A 26757-nucleotide genomic window follows, 5' to 3' on the forward strand; every position below is an offset into this window, starting at 1 on the left:
AGTTAGGGGTAAACTTGTACATATTGTTTAAAGGGGAATAATTCTGCAATTCTGGTGAATATTCTGATGTATTCACAATACATGTGCAAGCCCCCACTTAAAATAGACCAATTAAACTGCAGCCAGAAAAAAATTAATTGCATATTTGTGCCAATATTATACCAATAATGAAAATCTCGCTTGCAGTCCTTCATATTATCATGTCATTAATAACAAAAACACAAAATAAAATCCATGCATTGTTTAATCAATAATTCTAGAAAGTGTCAGTAGAAGAAGGTGGAGGAACACTATTAAGCATGATCAAAAGTTGTTGCTTCATTTCTGCAAACACTAATTGCTTGCCATGTGCCCTAGAGTACGGGAAATACACACCTCTTCTGAATACAACAAAGCACATGAGACACACCTGAAGAATCAAGACCCTTTATTCATCAATGAGAAGGCACTTACTTCTTAATTGTGAAGGCCTTAGCTTTGATGAGTTGCTCCCTCAGCTTTTCAAGCACCAGCTCCTTTCGACTCTTTTGCTGGACGCTGAGGACACTGCTGCCCTTCCGGCTGCTGTTGTGGGTACTGGTGCTTCCTACAGAAATGAGCACATGACACATTACAGCCCAGCCTGCTCAGGGAAGAGCAATTCAAATCTGCATTTCATAAGTCAAAATAAACCTTATACAGGGTTAAAAGCAATGGGGCTTAGTGAGGTAAATCCACATGGTTCATTGTTGAAGAGCAGTTCATACCTCTCTTAGACCTGGAGGAGGAGCGGGTGGACCTGCGAGAGATCTGGGACCCCGCACTGGAGCTCTTCCTTCGCACCGGGGTCTGCTGCTCTGGGAAGTGAACATGAATAGACTCCAGGGAGGCTGCCAGGTTGATGGACTTCAGGGACCCAGCGGACTCCCTTCTCTCTATGGCCATGGAGCATTCATCCTCCGAATCATCCCTGTGTGTGGCCTTTTCCGTGGCACTACAGTCATCTTCATCCCACAAACCATGGCACTGCAAGGAAGAATCACAAGCGAACTAGTAACGGATTCAGAGTGTTCATCATAACTCACTTCAATCACTATATTTTTTTAATTCACAATTATTTTGTATGCAGTGGAGGAGCACAATTATATCAAGGGCTTTGCAATATGAAAGACAAGTGATGAGCATGTGCACTGACAAGAGCAGAACACAATCCCACAGAAAGTAAAGATAAGTACCTTTAATATGGACCTGTGAAAAAAGAGGGCAAGGAGCTGGACCAGGTCATAGTGCACATAGCCTTCCTTCTTCTCAATACCAATGATATTGGGTGGGAAATAGGGCTTATTCCGCTCTAAAATTTGCTGATTGAAGGGGAAAAATCCAAATTGAAAGAAGTATTTGATCACAATTGTTACCTGTAAAAAACAACAAAAGACACATTTTAGAAAATATACAAACATGAATTTACAGCTATTTGTAAGTCTGTGAGTTATATATATATATATATATATATATATATATATATTGGCTTAGACTCTGATTTTGGACATCCATTTGGACTGTTGGCTGTGTCTGGGTTTGTTTGTTTTGTGACAGTAACAGTGTAGCTGCCTGACTTTCTTTTCTGTTCCCAGACCCTTCCCTAAGACACTTCTTATTTGAAGAGCCCAGCACCGTGCCATCCCTTCACACTGTTACAATATAAATGTTTATATAATGTATTTAAATAAAGTTGATATAATGTTTATATAATTACATATAATTAAAAATATGTTTACATGGGTTACACATTGGCTTATTGATGCACGTGGGCTGGCCCGTGTGGTCCGATCCAATAGACGAGCTACTGTAGCTCAAATTGCTGAAAAAATGAATGCTGGTTCTGATAGAAAGGTGTCAGAACACACAGTGCATCGCAGTTTGTTGTGTATGGGGCTGCGTAGCCGCAGACCAGTCAGGGTCCCTATGCTGACCCCTGTCCACTGCCGAAAGCGCCTGCCGAAAGCATCTCTGACCCTTCAGAGTCTGGTCAGTTTTAGCAGGTCATAAAAGATTAGCTGTGTTGTCTCTTATGTCCACAATTTAGGGTAGATAGAAAACCATAATTGAGGAGATGTGATTTAGTCCCAACTTGATACTTTCTCACACAATACAAACTAGGATTCTGTAATGAAAGGTGTCAATCGGCTCCACTGCATTTCACAATCAAAGAGGACATGAGGTCTTAAATCCTACAACAGCTACCTGATGAGCAGCCAATCAGCAGGTGATGTATCTATCCAATGTGGGATCCACCAATGAGGAACATACCACAATGTATGTACCTCTTCAAATAAAAAGGTAACCATTATTCTACCCTTTATTAATTAACCAGTGCAAAGTAATTGTATAAGTAAACCATCAGCATTTGGGGCATTATGCAATTATGGAATCCAGTAGAAGAATTCTAGATTTCAGCCCTGTATCTTAATTTCCTCCTCACACTATAGCACACTGCCCCCCTTTCAAGAGAAAGCAACGATTCCTGAGAAGAGTTGTGATCTTACCTCAGTGTAGACAATAGCTGCCATCCAGAAACGTTTGCTGGGTCTGGGGACAGAAAGCATCGCCCACAGGAAGATGAGGATGGGAAGCACCAGGGTGACAGTGGAGGCTGAGATCATGTTATTGAGGATGATGACGAAGTAGCACACCATTTCAGAATGGGCCACCAGCATGTTGTAGAGAGCATAGACGAGCTGCAAAATCTGAGGCTGCGATTTGTAGAATCTTTCAGAGGATTCCAGCTCTTCATCGTAAAACATCCTAGGACAGGAAAATATATGTATAAATTGCACAAAAACGTATTTTTTTAGATCTGTGTTTCCAGCATATTAATCTGCATACGTACCAGGAATGGCATAAATAATGACACTGTAATTAACAACAGTTGACATCAATAATAGCTGTTGACTGCATCATATTACATTTCTTGTTTACAGTGTGGCAATGGTGACATTAATTCACCATACTCACATGGCCCCATCTTAGATGTGACGACCACAATTGTGTTTTCATAATGTCAGTGTTTCTGAGAAAAACAGGCTGCTATAAAACAGGCACTTCACCATCAGCAGGAAAAAGGGAATGGGAAAAGGCTCACTTGTTGAGCAGGAGTTCGCTGGCCGTCAGCTCGTGAGTGAGTGAAGGCAGCAAGGTGTCGTCTATGCGGTCAGATCTGCTGTCATCGGGGGTCATAGCCATCAGGCCTTTGTCGTCCTCGTCAGAGCTCACGGACATCCTGTCGAAGCTGACCGCTTTGCTGTAGGAAGGGGGAACGTCCACGTCCACATCGGTAGGGTATGTGGTGGGCGCGTCTGTGTCGGGGGTGTACAGCTGGATGTCACATTCGGCTGGGTATAAGTGAACTTCGTCATCCGCCTCACGGCCGCCCATTTGGTAATCCTGACCTTCGCCCGGGTGCTGTTCATCTCCTGTCCTTTCTGATTCCTCCTCTTGTGTGCAACGTTCTTGTCCCTCCCCATAAGAGACGGTATCCCTTGGACTGTGAACTGCTTTTTGTGCCTCAGATGCTCGTCCCTCAGACCCCTGAACCCCGTCTGAGGTTGTGGGGATTGCCACTGCACCGGAGGAGGCCGCTTCCTCGTCCTGTTCGTCCTCCACTTCTTCTATGGTGTCCGTCGTGCCCTGGCGTGAGTACAGCATGGTGCACTGGGTAGGCTCACTACAGGGAGAATAAATATGACCACAAATAAGACAGGATTTACTACATCATTTATGAATACATCAGGACAGTGAAAGAGTGCTCAAGTCTGAAGGCTGAAAACCCTTACGTAGCAGTATAATAATGACTATACAGGAAAAAATACTAAGTGTTAGTCAATACTTCCACTTTATATATGGACTTTAAATGATCTATTCACTCATGAAACATGCAATAGAAATACCCTTAATCAAATAAAAATCAATGACCAATATAAAGTAGCTTTACATACAGTTAGGTTCATACATATTTGGACAGTGACACAATTTGTTATCATTTTGGCTCTGTACGGCACCACAATGGATTTGAAAGGAAACAATTAAGATGTTCTTTAAGTGTAGACTTTCATCTTTAATTTGAGGGTAGTTACATCGGGTGAATGCCCAAAGAACAAGCAGGAACTAAAGACAGCTGCAGTGCAGGCCTGGCAGAGCATCACCAGGAAAGAAACCCAGCATCTGGTGATGTCTATGGGTTCCAGACTTCAGGCAGTCATTGACTGCAAAGGATTAGCAACCAGGTACTGAAACTCACAATTTAATTAATGATTATGTTAGTTTGTCCAATTACTTTTGAGCCCCTAAAATTGGGGGGGCCACATATAAAAATGGGTGGAATTCCTACACCGTTCACCCAATTTGGATGTAACTGCCCTCACATTAAAAATGAAAGTCTACACTTAAAGCACATATTGATTGTTTCCTTTCAAATCCATTGTGGTGGCATACAGAGCCAAAATGATGATAATTGTGTCACTATCCAAGTATTTATGGACCTAACGTTATATAGATAAAAATGTATTTAAATGTCCCATTTAACATACACATTTTTGTTAAACAAATCTATTATTTTAAAAATGCTTTATACAAGTTTTATTTTGAAATTTAAATAAAACATTTTCCAAAGCTTTTCAAGTTTGCTTTGTTAAAACAAAAAAATCCCTTTTTGTCTCAAAAGGTGGCAGTGTCTCCCGGTGAATGTATGTGAGAATACAGTAATATTGACTGAAAACTAGAAAACATTTAGTAAATAAATACATAAATGCAAATGGTTTAATATGTTGTTGAAGGGATTAACAATTCAACATACTGGCATTTATGTTATCACTGCACCTAACAAAACACTGAAAAATAATAAGGTTTATATTCTTCAGCTCAAAAGGCTGATCCAGGGCTGTCCATGCATTTTATTCAAGACTGCAGGTTCCCAACCATTGACTTACAGACCCGTCACAATTTGGGCCTTTTCCAGATAAAACTACTACCAATACCCTGGTGGTCCCTTTAAGAACAAAGTGTGTATGTTGGTAAGGATGTGTGGATTACATTTACACATCCCTTCAGCAAATGGATGAAGGATCTAAGTAAAACACATTTTAACAGGAACTATATTATAGATTAAGACTTAAAATTGCCTCTTATAAGGCCACAGGCTATTTATAACATCTCACACACTAGAAGAAACATTTTGGATCTATTTATCACTGTTTACTTCCTTGATGCATACCAGGCAAGGCAAAGCAGGATGGAGTGAAATTTACAATACAGTCTTTCAACACGCTGCCGGCTAGACAAAGAGAGAGGAAAGCATGCTACCGCCACATTCAAAGTGAAACTGTATACAGAAAGAAGTCCAACAATGGAAAATTGGTCTTCTCTTTAAAATATTTGAATGCTTTCTCATTGTACGAAAACAATGTATTTGTTTAGGCTCAGATAAACGTTCAGCTGTATGAGTTCAATTAAAACCAGAAAGTTCCAGTCGCATGGAAGTCTATTTGTGTGGAACATTTGTTCTTCTAATCAACCCTTTAAAACATTGATTTGTGTCTTTCAAAGATACTGTGGCCATCTCAACGTATTAACATTGCAAAACTAATTTAACTGTGGTAATAACTGTAGGAAGCATCCCTCTATGTTAATGGGAAATCAATTACTTTGATCCCTGTAAGACACTGGTTAGAGAGACTACTGGCCATTGCTTAGATGCACGAGTGAAGGCTACACCTGTAATTGTGCCAGTTTAAGTTTGTCTGACAAATATTTTATTTGTATTATTTAAAATGTGTTATGCTATCCACATTTTGAATTGAATCAACTCAGTTCACCACTATGACTTCAGTTCTAGCGCAGAAGAGATAAAGGCAGCAGGCTCCAAAATGCTTGCTACCAAGACACCCTTCAAGTCTACAACATGCAAAATGCACAGCTTATATGACTGTGGTCTCACAGGCCCCCACACCTTGCTGGTCTCAAACCTACCCAACCTGTCAGCATTCAGTCTGTTGCATGATACCCTGTGTTGAACCCTGTGCACAGCTGACCAGGACATAGTCCAGATTCACATCATTGAGGGGATAGTCTTGTAGTCTTTTAACAAGCTGAGTTATTTTATGTAGGAGCCCCCAAAGCTCAGCAACTTAAAAAATACTTTTACTAAAAAAGCAGCAGTAGCCTTTGCTCAGTTTAAAGAGAACAATAAAATGAAACTCTTTTTGGTGTGGCATATATTTTACCCTGTAAACAATTCAAACCTGAAAAGAAAATTAAATGGGTGGAGTCTCAGCTATCCTCCAATTTAGATAATTGTATGATTGAAATAGTATGCAGAGTAAGTGTGAACTGAGGGGCTAATGAACTATATTCATTTGGGCAAGGCAAAAACACAAGAAAAGCATTAAGGGAGGAGATGTGAAAAGAAACTATATAGCAAAACATAAAAATCTGTGCTTAACTTACAAACATTAAAGTATTAAATAATCAGTAGACATCAAACATTATGTTAAACAAAAATCATAGATCTTAAGGATTTGTTTCATAAAAAATAAACAAAAACTGCAAAGCAGAGCAAACAGCACAACAAAATGAGCACAAAACACATTCCAATATGTGGTGAAGAACACATGCACGGGTTAGGCACCTTGACACAATGCTGCCACTGTCTGCGGATGAAGAGGACATGTCCATGCTGTACATTTTGCGCAGCTTAGGGCGAGCGCGCTCACTCGTTTTAGGAACGTTTTCTGGCCCATCTAAATCGTCTAAGGTGGACTGCCGTGAAAACAGCATGGTGGCCTCTGTGTAGACGCTGGCAGCACAAATGGTTAGAATGGAATCTGATTAGTAAGGAGCACAATGACACGCACATCCACCAAATTCAAAATTGACACACACGGCAAAAAAACACACACATGGCCAACACTGATTAGCTTTATGAGATGTGTTAATATAAAAAAGGAGAAGCAATCTATACCATGATCAGGGTATTATGGAATACTTTGCAAAACTTTTTGTATGATTATTGAGATTCGATTTACTAGGAGAATTTGAAAGTGACTGGTTGGGGAGGTTATGCAAACTATGAAGATAATTTAGCAGGCTATTCCAGCAATGCAAATCAAGTAAAAACATTTAAATAAAAACTTGTAAATATTAATTAGTTCAATGTCGTTCTAAAACTATGTACTCATGTAATAATTCAATGGAGACTTCAAATATATGTATATATAGATTTAGAATCAGTTCATGTTAAGGCCTTATTTACTTTCGTGTCTATTTATGTATTTGATCTAAAGAAGAACCACTGTGCATGGTATAACTATGCAATGGAAACTTGAACACAAACAATATTCATTTTGTGACAAAAGAGCCCAGGCTCCAGTGAAAGCTTGTCATTGACAGAGTCAGCTTCCCCTCACACACTGAATATTCATTTTCCATCTCTGTTCCGCTTGGAAATGTCAAGGAAAACATGGAAAGCAGCTGATGTCTTGGGGAGAAAGCACCAAACCCATTCTGCATACTTGTTTGCACTTTATTTTAAATCTTTAGATATTGGCATTATATAGACCATAACAATGTTATGTAGTGTATATATATATGTATGTTCTGACCTGATATTTCTTTCTAATTCTATTGGGCCAACTAAAAAATATATATATAATAGTGACCAAGTTCCCTCCTAAAGGCATACGCAGGAGGCGTCCACTTCTCTTCCACACATCTTCCTCATTAACATTTAGAAATAGAGAATGGCTATTGTCCTGAAGTGTTAAAACTACAACTCAAGTACTTCAAGGCTGAGACTGATAAAAACAATGTTTACATTAGCTTTGAAACTGCAGAAACAAACTAAAAACACATTAGAACTGGAACTGTCAACTTTTCTTACTCAAAGAGGGTGTAAAAATGCCACTTTAAACTCTGAATGTTTATTTTGTAACACTTTATTCCATAAGCATTTGAGTGCGTTGGCAATAGTAAAATCATTTTAACCTAGCGTTCCCAACATCTGGCTAATTCCACTTAAGCATTACCTTGACAAGGTGTCACGGGAGGCAACCGAATCTAAGCTGTCCATCCTATGAGCACCACGTTTCCGCTCTGCTTTCTGGGAGCTGGAACCAGAGAGATCTTCATCAATCCTGTCCAGGCCAGACTCCCTGGAAAGATTCATGTGCATCTGCTTCTGGTAATAGATGTGTATACTCTCTCGGGATGGAACATTCCCCTGTTTGAGCAAATACAAATCTGTCAGTATACTGATAGTTTTTCCAGTTATTAGAAAGGTCATTACTGTTCTTCTTTGATGACTCAATTTCCCTCTCTGTATATATGTGTGTGTGTGTGTGTGTGTATGTGAACACTGAACAATTAAATTCACTATTTAATCTGACAGGTGATCCAGTAAAGATCTATCTAGTACTTGTTTTATTTGTGGATCTCATTACTACTGATAAACAATATTTTTTTATGAATTACATACCTTTTTAATTTCTCTGGTCAGCATGCACCGTTCTATTCTGAGAACAGTGGATATATCAATGTGCTCTCTGCAGATGGAGTTCAGCCATGCCGTAAAACTGTCCAGCAGTGCACGGAAAAGGACCCACGTAAACTTCACAATATTAAAAATGCGCTTAATGATGTTATCTATTATAAAAAGAAACAACAGGCATTAGAGGAGAACCTGATGACTAACTGACACGAGGAAGGCAGTATGTGCAATAGTAAAAAACTTGTACACATTGTATTTCTCCCTATAGAAATATTTCAGTAGGAAGTACAGAGAGCAAAAATATTGTACATTTTAGAAATTAAGTTATTGTGCCATAATTCTAGGTTTTTAAATATGTTACACACGAGAGGAGCACATTTGGCTCTTATGAATGAATGTTTTGCACCACATAAACTGCATTAAACAACTTTCCATGATTATGATGATTATTATTGTGGTGTAAATGTGTAACGCGTTTTTGACATTGTGATTAGACATAAGTTGAATAGCATTGTTTCTCAGTAATGGAATGTTCTGGACATATTCTATTTTTTGGGTTCTTTGAATAACAGAAACTTTGGGGGCTAATACATATTCAGCAAGTGTGTCTGGCTTTAGCTACAGACGGGTAACAAATTAAAGGAAAAAACAACAAAAGTGTCTCAGTAAGGTGTTGGGCCACCACGAGCAGCCAGAACAGCTTCAATGCTCTTGGCACAGATTCTACGAGTCTCTGAACTCTACTGGAGGGATGAACACCATTCTCCCAAAAGATATTCCCTCATTTGGTGTTTTGATGGTGGTGGTGGAGAGCGCTGTCTAACACATTGGTCCAAAATGTCCCATAGGTGTTCAACTGGGTTGAGATCTGGTGACTGCGAAGGCCATAGCATATGCTCTTAGTTTTTTCCTTACATATCGCAGTTATGCACGAGCATCACGGTCATTAAATGTGTGCTTTCAACCACTTTTTCCCAACACTATTTAAAGATGTCTTTCCCATAGATCTAAATACAGATAAAGAAAGTCACTGTTCCTATTGAAACACTAGCCTGTTGAGCAGTCTTTGTGACTGAAGCTCCTGCCATTCATGCCCCAATAATCACCCCTCTTTCAAAGTCACTTAGATCCTTTCCTCTTGCCATCTTGATCCAAAAATCGAGGTCAACTGGGCCTGCTCAGCATTTTCATACATGATATAGAGCATAATAGGATGTTAATTGCTAAATTATATCATGCAGTACACCTGTTTGGAGGCATCTGCATTCATTATGTACTCATTTATACAGGTTTTTCCTTTAATTTTCACCCGTCTGTAGATTGAAGACAAAAGATAGTCTTCTTGATATGGACATTTGGGTGGGACTTAGTTGAGCAAGGGTTCCTCAAGCTAGCTACATAAGTAGAGCTGTAGCCCTGTGTATGGTGAGATCTTCCAGAGTGCTGTTGACATGAATGGAAATGAAGGACAGTAGAAGTGCACAGTAGGAAGGAAATTAGGAACTTCAGAGAAAGCAGTCGATAGAATACCTAGGCTAACAGAGATATATAATATTGCTCCATCGAATATTTATATTTTGAAATGTATGATTTTAGTTTTGAGCTACCAAGCCAATTACTTTTACTAACACCTCTCAAAATTCACAATATACTTATTGCTTAGTTACTTATATACAGGTGAGTGACTTGTGCAACATAAAAACATATTGGCAAAACATTACTAAAGAGAAATTAGAAAAAACATGCCTATTTAACACCAGCTAATTTACAATATAGATGATTTCCTCTTTTTGTACAAGCCAAGCACATATAAACCTGTTATGCTTCTTCATAAGTGTACTGATTAAGGCTGTATATTAATTCAACATACATATACACACACATTTGTCTAATCTAAGAAGAAAAAAATCCAACACTATGTGATGTGGAATGACAATGTTTCATTTTGGCTGAAATTCTTACTTGCTTTGAGTCAACCCATATGGTTCACTCGCTGAATGCAGCATTTAAAAACATCAACAAATAGAAAGCCAAGAGGACGTGCATCATAGGAGTTGCAAACTGAAAAGTATAGATATATAACTTATCTAATATTTAACTGATCAGGGCCAAAAAAAATAAAAACTCCAATTATTTATTCAGCAAGCGATATATGAAAGAGTTGAACTCATTAGTAGAGTTTTTTTACAAGCATTTCCCTCATACCTGGCCCATCTGATGTCTTTCCTTCTTCCACACTTTCTCGCTCATCCTCCCTTTCCCCACATTCAATGGCAACATGACCTGGCATATCAACATTGGAAAGAAAAATCAGTTCAGACCATAGGACAGAGCACCACGTACAAGCACACTGCCTTCTCTATAACTGACAGATCATTAGGATCACAGAGAGGGTTTTGAATTTGAGTAACGTGTAGTTTGTACTGGCATGCCCCTCGATATCTTTTGTTATTCTTGAATTGTGCAATATGGTTTTACATAGGGGTTTGCAGGTGCATACTCATTTCTCTGGTGTGAGATTTAACGGGTGATTTTCAAAAGGTTTTGCTCTAGGCCAAAATGTAACACTCCCCCTCCTTTGAAAATAATTGTGAACAGATATGGAAAAAGTTATTGAATTACAATTAAAAAGAGTTGTCATATATATATATATATATATATATATATATATATATATATATATATATAGTACAAATTTGAAATGTAGTTAAAAAAATGTTTAAAAAAAAGCTTTTTTTTTCCAGTTTTTGATATTTTATTATTCTGTATTTAGCAAACCAACTAAGTAGTAAGGTTTTACATTTCTGTTAAGACATCAGAGGATAGCTTTCTAATCATACATGACTGAGGAATGTCTTGTAGTGAAACTAATCCAATTTAACCCAGCAGGCAGGACATAATACACTGTATTCACTTTTTTCTGTATGTTCTAAGCCCTGAAAGACAATTTAGATTCTCAATTTTCGTAAATATATCTTCTGGGGATAAAGATGTTTTATATACATACAACATGACAGAATACTTTTAGTGTTAGGTGCAACTATGTATGATCCAGAGAACAGCTATTGCACTGTGTGGGAACACATTTATATCATGGAACCACACCTTTAACATGGTTTAAAACTTTCCAGATTAAAGTGGAACTTTCTACCCATAGATTCTACCACATAAAGACCTTACCTTCTTTTCCACCTGTTCCCTTTTTGTCTTTATCTGTATATCGCTTCCAAAACCTTCGCTTTTCTTTGTTGCGCTCCTTCATAGCAGTTTTGGAGTCTGTAATCCAGGCGTGGTACACAAACTGAAGGACAGAGACATGATTAAACCTCTGAGTTGCACTAGAATGGCACAAAAGAAAACAATGAAAACCAAGTAAAAACTACCCATCACAGCACAGGACAAGCAGAATAAATACATTGATTCACCACAGTCATCACATATGAACGGAGCCCCCGAGATGACACGGTTGAAATTTTAACAAAACATGAGATGAATTTGTGGCATGTTTTTTAATTAATCTATTTTTTTTTTATTATTTTCAACTATCTCCTCAAGGGTTTCATATGTATGTACACTAAGGCCCAGACTGAGGATGTTTCTGTCTTAAGATAAACGTTTGTGTTGAAAGGTGCAAATAATTCAGGCTGGGAAAGGAGGTAATCATAAAATAAATGTTAATGATAGTAGTACTAACGTCAGAAATGTGTTCGGGCAAATTGAACGCATTACAGCAAAAACACCCTCAGTGTGGCCCAGCTGTTTTCTTTATATTTATATATGAAAATGTAGCACATATGTTTTACAAAGCAGATGCATCACATCCATCCTGAAGGCTGGACCAATGAGTTTTACAGTCCCTCAAGAAAGTTCCTCATATTATTAGTTTAATATATATAGAATAGATAGAAACATAGTTAAGATGACTATGCAAAGGCACATGCACAAATCGTATGCATTTTAAGCTATGTATTGGCAATATAAAATGTTGAACCTTATTCTCTGTCAATGGAAAATAGCTGATTTATGTTGATGTAGATGTGATGTTGCACACAGAAATTATTAATATGTTTAGGGAAATGAATACACAGAAGACAGACACACCAACACATAGAAGGAGTCCAACTGTTAACCTTTAAACTGCTAAAGTAAACTGCACAGTTGTAGTCAAACGTATTGTGAATTCTGTGATTAATTTAATTTAATAAATGTTATTCATTTTAACTATAATTATTTCCCAATTATATTTAGTTCAACACTGTTTCAGCCCATATAAAACTATAAAGATTGCAGTTAATTGCTGAGACAAGGGGTTTGTACACTTTTGATTGCCACTCCACTGATTTGTAAACACAAACTGAGATTAGGAAGATATAAAACTCCTGTATATATGCACATCCTTTTTGTTACACTTTTCTTTCCCCCAATGTATAAACACCATCACCCATTCAATAAATGGCACAATATGAAACTTCTGACAAATGTTAAGTCATAGGTTACATTTGTTAATTGCTGGAGGATGGTCTTGCCTGGAGTTAAATATGTTGAACCAGCTTAGCAGTATAAAGGTTAGGTACACTGAGGAACACACCAATTAAAATACACACATGCAATAACATCATGCAAACAAACTGTAAACTATTTTAAAATGTATTTGTTATCCACAATAAATGTGAATTAATAATTAATTTAATTAGTTAATGATACAAACATATAATACATATATTATTCTGTGTTTTGGCTTTGGTTGGATGGATGGTGAAATTTAGAATGTATTTGCTCACTATGCTGTAATTCATATACGTAAATGTATCAAGTTCTGCATTTATCCTAGTCTGGCATACAAAGGCACCAACATGAAGAAGAGAATGGGGAAAACACATTGAATGCACTGCATTTCCATTTCATTTTTTTTGCAAATACATTTGTATGTAGGTATTTAACCATATAGCCAGTTCAGTTTTCATGAATGCTATATTTTGTAAGTAGCCCTGGACAAGGGTGTCTGCTAAGAAATAATAATAATAATAATAATAATAATAATAATAATAATAATAATAATAATAATAATAATAATAATAATGATGCTACTGCAAAAAGATAATTCTGCTGTAAGAAATGAAGATGCAGTTTATCATCTGTACCACTAGTCTGTAGTGAAATGATAGGGAAGTACACGCCACACGATATAAAACAAAAAACAGACTCCTGGGAAATACCTTTGCTGCCCTGATTACATATTGAAGAATAGTTTTTGGCAGCTTAATGATAGACTTTGGCAAAGCCAAAAGAGCAGAAGCAAATTTCCCAATTGCTCTCTATAAAGAAGAACAAAGCAGGGAGAGTTAGTAGAACACAGCAGTATAGTTAATAAAGCTGCACCAAACATGAAAGAAAGGGTTATGGCATTTCACATTCTTTTATACACATAAGAGAGATTGTTAAAACATCACAAAGGACAATACAATGAATGTTACTAGGAATTAATGAGAGTGATGAGATAATTGTGAATCTTGGAAAATTAGTATTAACATTTATTTGAAAGACATACATCACCAAGGACTTTACAATGAGGATTAGAAATGGGGAAAAATTTAGATGAAAATAAATTTTTACCTACAAAAATGAATAATAATAAATTATAAATATTGTTGGAGAATTAAACATGAAATATAATACTGAAATAACTTCATGAGGGAATTTAAAACACCAGCATTAATTGACCAACAGAGCAGCGGGCTCCCTTCTTGAATGCTATCTGCAGAGAGAGAGAGAGACAGAGAAGGGTTCATGATTTACACTCACCTGAAATGCTGATTTCTTGGGTGGCTCTTCTGGATTTTTATCTTCCTCCTCCTCCTCCTCACTGTCAGTCTCAAACAAGTAATAATCCCCACTGCGCACCACTATGTGACACAACGGTAAACAGTGAAAACAGAGACACCGCAATGGCACACACAGCGACAGGCAAACCCAGACCAAGGAAAAAGTAAAAAAAATTCTGATTGGGGTTTTAACCAAAGAAAGCATCAAAACACACAAAAGAAAATGTTGGTAATCCACTCCAGTCTATGAAGGCAATGTCTTCGTCATATCCCAATGCACTAGAAGTAAGTGTTGGTATTCTACAAATAGTCTTTACAATTATAAATGAAAAGAAAATGTATACAATCTGCTAAACTGTAACTACTCAAACGTATAAACAATAGTACTAGAGAAATAAAATAAAATAAAATAATCTCTCCACTATGTGACACACTGGCAAAGCATTTCTGCTGCTCCTGTTACACGTTTCCTGCTCATCCAAGCGATCCTTTAGGATGTCTACATTATTGTTCTGAATGATACCACTTTTTTAATGTGTTTTTGCAAGAATGGACTTGTTTTAATCATTAAAAGCAGTGCGTATAGGAAAGGTTGTTTAGTGTGATTTGTAAAACAATGTATATAAATAAAGATTAAAACATAAGTAAAGATGCAAGGAAACTAAAAGTCAGGGATTAATACAAGAAGAAGGAAATATTTCATCAAAGCAGACATTATTGGAACAGCAATTAATAGTGGTAGAGCTATAAACTCAACAGACAGTGTTGTTAGCCATGGTTGCTTTCTTGTCCATGATGTATCAAACTCTCAGCCAATGTTCTCTGAGCACAATAAAATTAGGCCAAGCCCTCCAAAAAGTGAACTGCATTTCAGGATTAAATAGTCACTTGGTATAATTGCCTTATATCCTTGAACAGAAGAGTACAATGGGATGTTGAAGAATGAATGGGGTCAACAAAATAAATGTAATAAACAAACACATACATACATACATACATACATACATACATACATATGTACATACATAAAATGATATATGGAAACATCAGAAAATGTTGGATGTCAATTTACAAATGATGGGAGATGATCTAAGATTAATGAAATAGTGAGAAACCTAAGTAGAACTAATCAATTTTAGCAGCTTTCTACAAAACATATGGATACAAGGATAATAAAATATAATGAAACTGATGTTGAAAAAAACATTTATTGTAGCAACTTTTTCAGTATTTATTTAAATGTTCTCATTTAAAATTGTCTTAAAAATCATAAAAATATAGTCCTCCAGGGGAAGTTTGGAAATATATATCACATGAAAGCTAGTATAATTTTGACAAAAATAAACAATTAACAATTAACTAGCATGATACAAAACTGCTTGTGTTCTACTTAGAGTCCTCCTATTACTACAAGTGACTGACTAAATAAGAGACATCACTTTTTCCTTTATTTGTATCATGATTTTTTTAAATAATTGTGGGTTTTGCATAGAAAGCTTTCCAGATATAATAGGCGTAACAGTAAAAATCAGAAAAAGATACTGTCTCTTTTTAATCAAGTATAATGAAATCTGCTACAGAAAAAGCAGAGCAATTCCTTACTGTTGGCTCTACAGTGAATAATATTAAACTGTAATTAACAGGTTGATAATGTATAACAAGTTTAATTTTTAATGTAATAAAAAATTATGATATTGGCATTATTACTTTTTATTTGTCCAATGTTCTTTAAAAAGCCATCCTATTTAAGGTTATTTTATTTGTGTGGTTAATATTTTTTATTCCTGTGTCTTTTGTATTGGTCTTCCAGTCAGTTCAACATAATAACAACAAATTAGATTAATGCATCTGATTATTAAAGCAGTAGCGATTCAAAATGTGTTATTATTTTTAAAATCTAAAACCTTAAATAGGCTTTCAAAAGAAATAATGCCTCTTTTAAAACCTGCCCAGTCGCTGAGGGTGATGTAGAACCAGGGCCATGAGGTCACATGATCGGAACAGTAAGAGAATTCTCTGGGTTCTAGTCAAGGATGTAAGGCACTGCAATAGTTGACAGAGGACTGTGGAAAACCTACTGGAAGCATGGTCTACCCAAGGCCGCCACCACTGCTTTTTTTTGCCCTTGGCCTTTTCCTTGTCTGCTTCTCCTAAAATAAAATGTTTAAAACATTAATTTAAAGGAAAAGTAGTTTCAGCTTTGCAAAATGATAAGCAGAGAGGGGAAAAAAACAAGATTTAAGGCTAACATAACATTAAGCAAATACTGAAAGAACAATGCTCTTTTAATGTAGTTTATTTATTAAACAATGACCTGTGAAACACTCACTTCTCCTTGTTATTTCCAATTCATATAAACTCATTTCTGGGTGACAGAGACAAATTGTAGACATTAAAGCTCAATTTTATTCATCCTAATACATTCAAGTGAACTAACCAACAGACAATGTGCTGTTGTGAAGTTCTATGGACAAACGTATTTAGCAAATAAAAAATATATAGACAATTAATCTACTTAACATAGAAAATTAACAAGAGCATTTTCATGAATGTGTGAAGAATGTGTTTTCTGCAGCATTTAGTGTTATGTATGTATATATAAAAATTAAGAGTTCAGAAATCAATGTTAAGTGGTCCCTTAATTTTTTCCAGAGCTGTATATATATTTGTTTATTGATACTGCTGTAGTTAAACAGTGGACTTCATTTTAAATTTTCCCTACTGTGACTGTTATGACTATAATGAATGTGGCATAGGGGTTTCCCTTCTAGATATCATATTTGTCTCTTAAGTATAAGGGCCATACATACTGTCATCATCTTCTTCTTCCTGTATCTGGCTCTGTCCCTCCGCAGACTCCTGTGCCAAACTCAGCATCTTCTCCTTACCCTTCTTAAACTTCTGCTGCCGGGTTTTAATACGTTCCATTCTGGTTAAGCAAAATTAAAGAAACATACACTGTGCATTAAACACCATTATTCTGTTTCCCCAACACATTCTTTCAGTAAAAAATGTTTCCCTGTTAATTACCACAAAACCAACTGTTATATACACCGATCAGCCATAACATTATGACCACATGCCTAATATTGTGTAGGTCCCCCTTTTGCCGCCAAAACAGCCCTGACCCATCGAGGCATGGACTCCACTAGACCTCTGAAGGTGTGCTGTGGTATCTGGCACCAAGACATTAGCAGCAGATCCTTTAAGTCCTGTAAGTTGCGAGGTGGGGCCTCCATTGTTTGGACTTGTTTGTCCAGCACATCCCACAGATGCTCGATTGGATTGAGATCTGGGGAATTTTGGAGGCCAAGTCAACACCTTGAACTCGTGATACATCAGACCAGGCCACCTTCTTCCATTGCTCCGTGGTCCAGTTCTGATGCTCACGTGCCCATTGTAGGCACTTTCGGCAGTGGACAGGGGTCAGCATGGGCACCCTGACTGGTCTGCGGCTACGCAGCCCCATACGCAACAAACTGCGATGCACTGTGTGTTCTGACACCTTTCTATCAGAACCAGCATTCACTTTTTCAGCAATTTGAGCTACAGTAGCTCGTCTGTTGGATCGGACCACACGGGCCAGCCTTCGCTCCCCACGTGCATCAATGAGCCTTGGCTGCCCATGACCCTGTCGCCGGTTCACCGATTTTCCTTCCTTGGACCTCTTTTGATAGGTACTGACCACTGCAGACCGGGAACACCCCACAAGAGCTGCAGTTTTGGAGATGCTCTGACCCAGTCGTCTAGCCATCACAATTTGGCCCTTGTCAAAGTCGCTCAGATCCTTACGCTTGCCCATTTTTCCTGCTTCTAACACATCAACTTTGAGGACAAAATGTTCACTTGCTGCCTAATATATCCCACCCACTGACAGGTGCCATGATAACGAGATTATCAGTGTTTTTCACTTCACCAGTCAGTGGTCATAATGCTATGGCTGATCAGTGTATATATGTATATATATAGTGCTGCATAATTAGACACATTATAAAAAATTAAAGTGCCTAATTTCTAAATCTCTAATGGTAAACAATGGCTTGTGATTTTTTTCTATGAAGATTAGATTTTAATGTCTAAAAAGGGTGGAAAACAGCACAGTATCATTAATGATCTGAACAACAGAACCATTTTTTTTTTCTTAGTAGCCATATTCTGTTTTTACAGTGGCCTTGGCCTTACTGTCTCTTGAGTTGATCCATAGATTTTTTCTCTTCTTCAATTCTTGCCTTCACAGCCTTGACAATTGTGGCCTGAAAGAGCTCAGCCCCTCTGTAACATAAGATGCTTTTGTTAACATAAGGTGCTCTGCAATGTTGTTAACACAGGGGAATAATGCTGCAAACGGCTTTACCATTTCAATGTTTTCTGTTTGTGTTTTAAAAGATCTTAAGCTACTTTGTTAGAAGATAAAATATTATTTCACATGCAATGTTAATATGTTCAACTCCCTATGATAATGAGAGAAACCTAGGACATGGATAAAACAAAGATAAGTAACAGTTGGGATTCTGAAAAATAAACAAACAAATAAATAGACAACAATACCTTGAAGCTAAGATTTGGGAAGACTTTATATCTGCAACCACATGCAAGAAGTAGTAGCTCATGAAGACCCTTCTCTGAAGCAACAGAAAAGCAAAGCATATGCTGTCCCAAATGATGCCTGCTTCATCACTGGGCAATTCACAGTATTTTTTATCGTCTGGTCTATCTTTAAATGCTGAAATAGAGAGAAACAACAGGTAGCAAAAGCAAACATTTAATAAAACTTAAAAGGTTGAGAAACGCTATTTTCACATTTTATAATTTATTTTTCTCTCAGGAGAAACCTGATTAAGCAGAGAAAAAGTTTTTCATTAAAATATTATTGTATTGATTTTTAACCAAAATAATCACTTGAAATCATTCAATTGATTGCGGAATAAAATAATATATAATTATGTTGAGTTTGTAATGTCTGGATTACAAAAACATCTGAGAATAGATAAATACAAACCTGTACTCTGCAACGGCATCATATTTTTTCAAATGTTTCTTTCTTCTACTAATATATATATATAACTGCTATCAACTACATGCTTGTAGATTGCTTTAGCTGGGAGGTCTAAGAATTAATTTAATCTGGCCCAAGGCTACATAACGAAGCATTAACAAATAGAAACTGGTAAAGTGAAGATTGGTTACTTACGATCATCATAATCTTTTATGGTGCACGCAAGACTGAATAACTGAATTAACCAACAGCTTTTGGTAATCAATACATCAATGTAACCACAGGCTGCTAACTGAGAAATAAGCAGAAAAATGAATTACTACAAATTGTTAGTTTACACATATATAATTATATATATTTACTTTTTGTCAGATAATTGTAGTATTTAATTTTGTTACATTTATGTCATTATAACAGATAAGCCTGCTTTCAGATACAAAATTGCTTTCTTACATGAAAACAGGTACTCAGGTACAAAACACTTTTTTTGCACTATACATTTTAAATATCTCACACCCTGCTAGCTGCTGTCATAGAGTACTTACAGAAAATATGTTCTTCATGGTTATCACAAACACATTGTAGGCAATGAGGAAGTCCCAGAAGCGGAGAATGCTCTTAATTGGCTTCAGCAATAAATCACCTCCAAACAGAAGGAAATAGAAGCAGGCCACCAAGTATCCCATGCAGAATATGCTAATCCGAGTTGTGCCCGTGATGAAGATGATGGTGAGCACAAACCAAAAGAGATAGCTGAAAATGATCACCTTCAGCATGTCCAAGTAAGACCTGGGAATACAAAACCCCCCCACCAGGATAAAGAGAGTCAATTCCTCTAATAAATACAGTTAAATATAGTCTCAAAGACTTAAATTCAAGGTTCCTTAGGACACAAAATGCTTGTGAAGGCATGGGGTTTTCTTCATACATTAAAAGAGTTCATGGCTCAAGGTACGCAAGGAAAACCTGAGGATGATTTATCTGTCAACACTGTAGGATCCTCCAGGGATAGAGAGGGATAATTTACAGTAAGAGTTCACTATGGACTTCTCGTCTTTAACCTGAGGCAAATATAATCCATTATTTGCATTGGCTTTTAAAACATTTAGGAGGTACCACAGCAGTGCAGTACATTGTTAGAAGGGTTTGATGAAATGGTAATGTCATAACATGGCCTAGTGTTTATGGGGTGAAATGGATGTGTGTCACTACTGTTTTAGATCATTCTTGTCAAGAAAATCTCTCTTGATTTTTAAAAGCTATTTATTGAATTATGTGAAATGAAATAGTGTCTTAGATGGAGGATGTGGGTGTGCAATGGGTGAAGTGATTGAGAAATATGGATCTTTTTTTTTCTACACTTGTAATTTAATATAATGATAACCTGGGAAAATAAGTGCAGCAGGAGGCCTCACAAAATGTTCTCTTCAAATGCTTGCGATGGAGTGGAGGATAATAAAACTATTTCCTGTGTGATGTGTAAATAATCAATTAAGATGAAAAGGAGGTGACGAGGCTTCCCTTGTTCAAGTGCTGTGGTGATCAGAAGAGATCAGAGACAGCTTTCAGTCCAAATTAATTACTAAAGAAGCTCTTAAGGAAAAAAAAGGATGGGGGATGGTTAGAGAATAGCTGACATGAACACTTTTCCTAAAATGCACAATACTGGAAACACATGAGCCCATTACGCTTCAAATTATATTGTCCAAACGTGCAGCATTGAGCTATGCATTTCCAGCCAGTGCAGGGATACTACTACAATGAGAAGTTTGCTGGCCCGCTTAACCTGCAGTGAATGAAGTCAGGAACAGGGTTGTGCTGGCTGAATGAGGCCGCATCCAGGTCCCTGCAGATCTCCACGTTGTCTCCAGCCATGATTCGCACTGCAGCTTTGTTCTCATCTTCAAACACTTCTCCTTGTAAGGATGCACACAGCAGTAACATGAAGTCATCTAAAGGGTGTGGAAATGAGAGGTAGCAGTTATATTTACAGTAACATGAGCAAATCTGAGAAGAAATGTGTGAGTGTGTATATATATGAAGGTCAAGATGTTTCCCCTTGCTTCGATCAACAGATTCTCTTTTCTATGTCACACCTGCACATTTTATTATTTCATCTTCCCATCTTTTATGTGGTCGTATTCTAGGTATTTTTTTATCTCTTGGAATCCATTGTATAACTGTCCATCTCTGATCTGTTCTTCTTGCAAAGTGTCCAGCGCAACTTACTGTTTCTTCCAAATCAGGGCGGCAGCATGGACACTCCACAGGTAGGAGGGGATTTGTAATAACCATTAAATAATATTCTTTACCAATTTTCTTCCCAATAATGACATTAAACAATGGAAATAAATAAATCATATGACATATGATTATAATACAATATTATAAACTGTGCCACAACACTTATTAGTACACCTTTTTCTGATTTTTTTAAATTATTATTATTACGGCATTAGCGACAATGTAGTGTCTGAGCCAAGTAAAGCACTATACAGGGAGCAGCTTCTGCAAAGTGAATACACGGGTTCACATATACACAAAGTTACCATATTCAAAACTGAACATAAAAATCATACTCTTATAAACAAACCGATTCCCTTGGATGCAATTATTTACTAGGGCAAATTACGGAAAGATTACAGGCTATTATTGGTACCTATTTTCTCTACTAAAAATGACAACACTGCAGCTCAGGTACATTATTATTCAATGCAATTATGAATAAGAGCAAAGTAATATTTTTATAAAATTGCAGCATGTCCAATATTCATAGCAGAATGCTTACAAGCCTTATTCTTTTTTTACAGATACTTACATTTTTTGAGAGTTGCAGGTTGCGTTTTTTTGGGCTTGTTTTATTTAGAATGTGCTTGTTTGGGATTTAATTATTATTAGCATACGTTTGATGTTTTCTAGCTATCTAAAAGCGTCATGTCTATAACAAACATCAATAAAATTGGGGAAATGATTCAGGTGTAGTACTGAGGGTATTATTATTATTATTATAATTTATAGATGTATTTTTAATTCAGAATTATGTCAAAAAGGAAAATAAAAAGACATTAATTCATACAATAATTTGCACTAGTGTTTTCTATGGGTGTGTTCACAAGTTGCAGACACAAATTCTGGCCAGAATCAGAAGATTCTCAGAAAACCATTGGCTGAATTGGAAAAAGTTTGTGCAGAATAACAAAAGTCTGCATGTCATGTATACCCTATATCAGGGGTTAAACTGGAATTGTGCAGTTGGGGAAGCCCTATTTGCGGTGGCTTCTTATCATAAATTATCATATAAAAGCAGTAGATTGTGATTTATGATTCAGAGAAGGTAAATTAAATAGATTGTGGGAGATCCAGGGATATCGTTGCTTTGAATATTTCTTTGATTGGGTAAAACAATATAAGATCTCTAGGCTGATAACAAACTACAGTAATGTCCTTTCCATTGGTCAATACCATCCCCATGTTCTGCAGTTGGAGTGCAGCAGACAGGAAAGATGCAATGTAAACAAACAGCACATGTTTTTTTCAGCCTAATCTCAGCTATACAGCTAAAATAAAAGCATGTCTCTATCACAAATCGTTTCACCACAAATTAATACTCAGTAATACATGCCCCAATTTTGGGAGAACTGATATTATCCATGTTTGCTAAAACCCTGGTAAATGTGGACAGTAGCTACAAGTGATTAACTATTTTTGTTAATGACTTAAACTACCAAAATACATCTGTAATTGGACATAATCTGCCAGCTGCCTCCTCTTGCTGCCACTTCATGGTTCTGGTGCACAGAAGTAATAAGACAACCCTTTCTACATTTGCACACTTTCTGAAGAAACAGCAAGCTAGTGTTGAGGTAGAATAGCAAATTTACCACAGCACTTGATGCTGCTCAATCGCACAGGTTAGCATTACAGTAGCTAACTTTCGTCATCCTTCTGAGCCAGGTTACAGTGTTAAATCGATTGATACGACTTCAAACTTAAAATAGTCATGTTTTAGCTAATATCCTCATCAGCCTGGTGTTTCACAAGCAATGTTACTTTGCTTGATGCAACATACTATCAGCTTGTCTCACAACGAGGGTAAGAATTGTGCTTGTGCTCCTTGCGACTCGTGCACTCCTCTCTGGGTGTGCACGACACACACATCTTGGAAAGAGTAAGAACGTGCACCCCGTTCACTTTGGGAGCATGCAGCAACGATACGTACTCATCGTAGCCTCATTCAATTTTGGAAAAATATATTTTAAGCTAAAACGTATTGCAAACATTCTTCCCCCGAACATGGAGGCTGCTGGAGCCCGGCTCCGCTGAGCCCCGGCCCAGCTTAACCCCTGCCCTATATCATAGTCATCAAGGGTAAATTTCGCATGAGAAAGACCTAGGAGTCTATGTGGACTCCTCACTTTCTCCATCCAAACAATGACCCCGTTCACATTTGAGATTGAGGCCGGCCCAGGCCAATAAGCGAGGATCCTCGCTTTTTGACCCGGCATAAATCTTTTGAGGCGACCGAAAGGCGGCCTAACTGTGAATATGAACACGCCGGGCCCTGGGCTGGGTGGAAAGCGTCAGTGCGTGACGCAACTCAAGCCTCGCCCCCAGAGACTGCATGTCTGAGTCAAAGGAGATGCCGCTTCGCTACCGCAGAATAAACACAGGCACTAAACAAGCTTACACGACTGCACAAGACAAACAGCATTATCTCTATATTGTTTGAATATCATATCGATCTATAGCCTTAAATGTACTGATACATTTCGCAAGCTCACATCTTTATATATATATATAAAAGTATAGGCTAATGCCGGGTGTTGGAGGTGACAACTGGGACAATGCAGAAATTAAAGCGCTGTTTACAATGTGGATGAAGATAAAGTTAAAACAGAAACTGAAGGAAGTGTAGGAGCACTGCTGTCTGAGGATATAACTGTAGAAGCGATCACAGAAGGCTTCTATCTATGGATATCAATCACTCGCCCGACCAAGTTAAAAGGAAAATAAAAATGCAAAGATCAGACTTTAAAAATTACAACAAACGCAGTCGAGTCCAGTGAAAAAGTTGCATGTTTTTCCGGTGAACTCTGACAAGGAACACTGAGCCGCAGCTTGGATTGCATGGGACACATCGACCTGCAGCAAACAGCACCGAAGACACCGACACTTCTGAAGTACTACTACTGTATTATATTATATGTACTGTGTGTAATACACACAATATACACAATACGTTGTATAACGACACTTTTAGACTTGCAGAACCGAAGATAGACATTTGAAAAGGGAAATATATAAATTTGATTTTTAAATATATTAGAAAGCTTCGGCTGTAAAGGGTTAAGATTACTTTCAAAGAAAATATAGAACCGATCAATAGCCTATATATATCAATATTAATAAGTTGTGATTATAAATACATTGCATACGCCTGTAAGCAGACGTAATGTCATGCGTAACTGGTTTGTTTGAGCAGATGTTTAATTCCCAGCATGCATTTTGTTTAGGCCTCCTTTTCACCCGCATATGTGAACGCACTGAGGCCTCCTAAAACCGCAAATGTGAATGGGGTCTCTAAAAAAGTAGGACTAAATTTGAGGCGGCCCAGGGCCGGCCTAATACGTGTGAACGGGGTTAATGTGGGGAAGCAATAAAAAAGGCAAACAGAATGCTAGGGTTTATTGTCAAAAGTGTAGAATTGAGAACAAGGGCAGTAATGTTCAGACTGTACAATGCACTAGTTAGAGCTCATCTGGATACTGTGTACAGTTCTGGGCTCCACACTTCAAGAAAGATATCGCTGCTCTAGAGGCAGTTCAGAGGAGAGCAACCAGACTTATTCCAGGTCTGAAGGGAATGTCCTACTGAGAGACTGAGAAACTGAACCTTTTTTACCCTGAGCTTCAAGGCATTCAAGACAGAAAACAGGAGACACTTCTTCACACAGAGAGTCATCACAATCTGGAACAAACTCCCCAGCGATGTGGCTGAAGCTGAAAATTTGGGAACATTTAAAAATAGACTGGATAGGATCCTTGGATCACTTAGTTATTAATGGACACCAAACGAGCATGATGGGTCGAATGGCCTCTCGATTGTAAACTTTCTTATGTTCTTCTTATGTTCTAATTGCAACGAATGGAGCTGCGTACTAACCACAGGATCATCCCCAGTTAGAACGCTGATTTCTGTTTGTTGCAATTGACCTTAAATATTCAATACATTATTTAGCATGTTAATTTAGTTTATCAAAGCAAAGAATAATCAAATTGGGTGGATTCACTGTGGATGGGCAATGCCCCCCAGTGACCCCCTCCCCCCCGTGGTGCCGGCTCTGTTCCAAATGCACTCAATCCCATTTTTACACTTCTTTTGATTTCTCAATAACATCTTCGTCTGCACTGATATGTTGTCCAAGGTCAACTCATTTTGAAGGCTCCAAGCTGAGAGACTGATCCTGTCCCCCGAGAGGGCCACTCTAGAGATCACTTCTCCTAGTAATAATGTACCACAGCTCTGTAAACGAGTTAATCAAATGTTACTTCTTTGACTAGTCTTTTCTATTCCATAAACATTCACCATACTTACAGGCAAGGAAAACTGGATTCGGTTTGGTTTGGAAATCAGGGAAGTAAAGCCATTTGATAACCCTCGATGTTGTGTTGGAACGAGGGACTCCCCATGGATAGTCTGAAAAAGAAAGGAAAGGACATGAACACAACAGGTAAAATATACACAGCTGTTATTCTGTGAATGATTTAGTGTAATTTATATGTCCATTAAACTAAACTTATTCATCAAGGGTATATATTTGTGTAGAGATGACTGAACCTGGATTCACTGAAGACACTGAAGAGTGTAAACCTTTGACTGCGGCCCCCTTTTTTAACTCAGTTTAATCAACTGCAATCGTTAGTTTTCTCTAGGCTCAATCAGGGTGCAACACAAACTAAACAAATCTCTAATTTATAAATACATCTGGTTCAATTCATATCTTGATTCAATTCAATGAATCACCAAATAATATTGTTTAAAATGAATAGTATAAATACTTGAATATTTTTGATGTATTATAAGGAACCAAATTATTTAACAAAGGATAAGGAATATACTATATAATATACCTTGACAAGCTGCTGGTGGAATGCCAATACAAATAAAGTACTGAACTGTCATAATGCAGGCCAGAAAGCAGCAGTACTTTGGCCAGACTTCTGCAATGGCTTTTCTTCTGCGCCGATACATGACGGCAATTAAACCGAAGGCATGGAGCATTGCATAGAAGTCCATTCTCTGGCCGATAACATTGACGGCCAAGAGGAAGCATGTCTTAGACAAAGATAGAGAAGACATATAAAGATATAACCACACACACAAAAAGGTTTAGCAACAGTCATTGAAAAAAGTGCTGAACC

The 26757-nt window shown here is 37.4% G+C and overlaps 1 protein-coding gene across 2 annotated transcripts in view; it reads right to left on the reverse strand.

Annotated features, from left to right (window-relative positions):
- piezo2b (piezo-type mechanosensitive ion channel component 2b) overlaps nucleotides 1-26757 on the reverse strand; it is a 164914-nt gene that overhangs the window by 5911 nt on the left and 132246 nt on the right. Inside the window, exons 23-42 of one of the 2 annotated variants that reach the window (XM_066719121.1) lie at nucleotides 26467-26671; nucleotides 25931-26032; nucleotides 21123-21288; nucleotides 19882-20125; nucleotides 19532-19628; nucleotides 18889-19063; nucleotides 18523-18612; nucleotides 17151-17269; nucleotides 16419-16490; nucleotides 14321-14421; nucleotides 11699-11819; nucleotides 10724-10801; nucleotides 8507-8673; nucleotides 8058-8251; nucleotides 6662-6829; nucleotides 3122-3703; nucleotides 2526-2784; nucleotides 1215-1394; nucleotides 747-1005; nucleotides 454-586 (exon numbers count right to left, since the gene is read on the reverse strand). In XM_066719121.1, coding sequence (XP_066575218.1) covers nucleotides 454-586; nucleotides 747-1005; nucleotides 1215-1394; nucleotides 2526-2784; nucleotides 3122-3703; nucleotides 6662-6829; nucleotides 8058-8251; nucleotides 8507-8673; nucleotides 10724-10801; nucleotides 11699-11819; nucleotides 14321-14421; nucleotides 16419-16490; nucleotides 17151-17269; nucleotides 18523-18612; nucleotides 18889-19063; nucleotides 19532-19628; nucleotides 19882-20125; nucleotides 21123-21288; nucleotides 25931-26032; nucleotides 26467-26671 — 3512 coding nt within the window. The remainder of the gene's footprint in view (nucleotides 1-453; nucleotides 587-746; nucleotides 1006-1214; nucleotides 1395-2525; nucleotides 2785-3121; nucleotides 3704-6661; nucleotides 6830-8057; nucleotides 8252-8506; nucleotides 8674-10723; nucleotides 10802-11698; nucleotides 11820-14320; nucleotides 14422-16418; nucleotides 16491-17150; nucleotides 17270-18522; nucleotides 18613-18888; nucleotides 19064-19531; nucleotides 19629-19881; nucleotides 20126-21122; nucleotides 21289-25930; nucleotides 26033-26466; nucleotides 26672-26757) is intronic. The other variant, XM_066719130.1, reaches the window with a different exon arrangement.

Source organism: Amia ocellicauda, chromosome 2, assembly GCF_036373705.1.
Source record: "Amia ocellicauda isolate fAmiCal2 chromosome 2, fAmiCal2.hap1, whole genome shotgun sequence".
NCBI classification, from domain to species: Eukaryota; Metazoa; Chordata; class Actinopteri; order Amiiformes; family Amiidae; genus Amia; species Amia ocellicauda.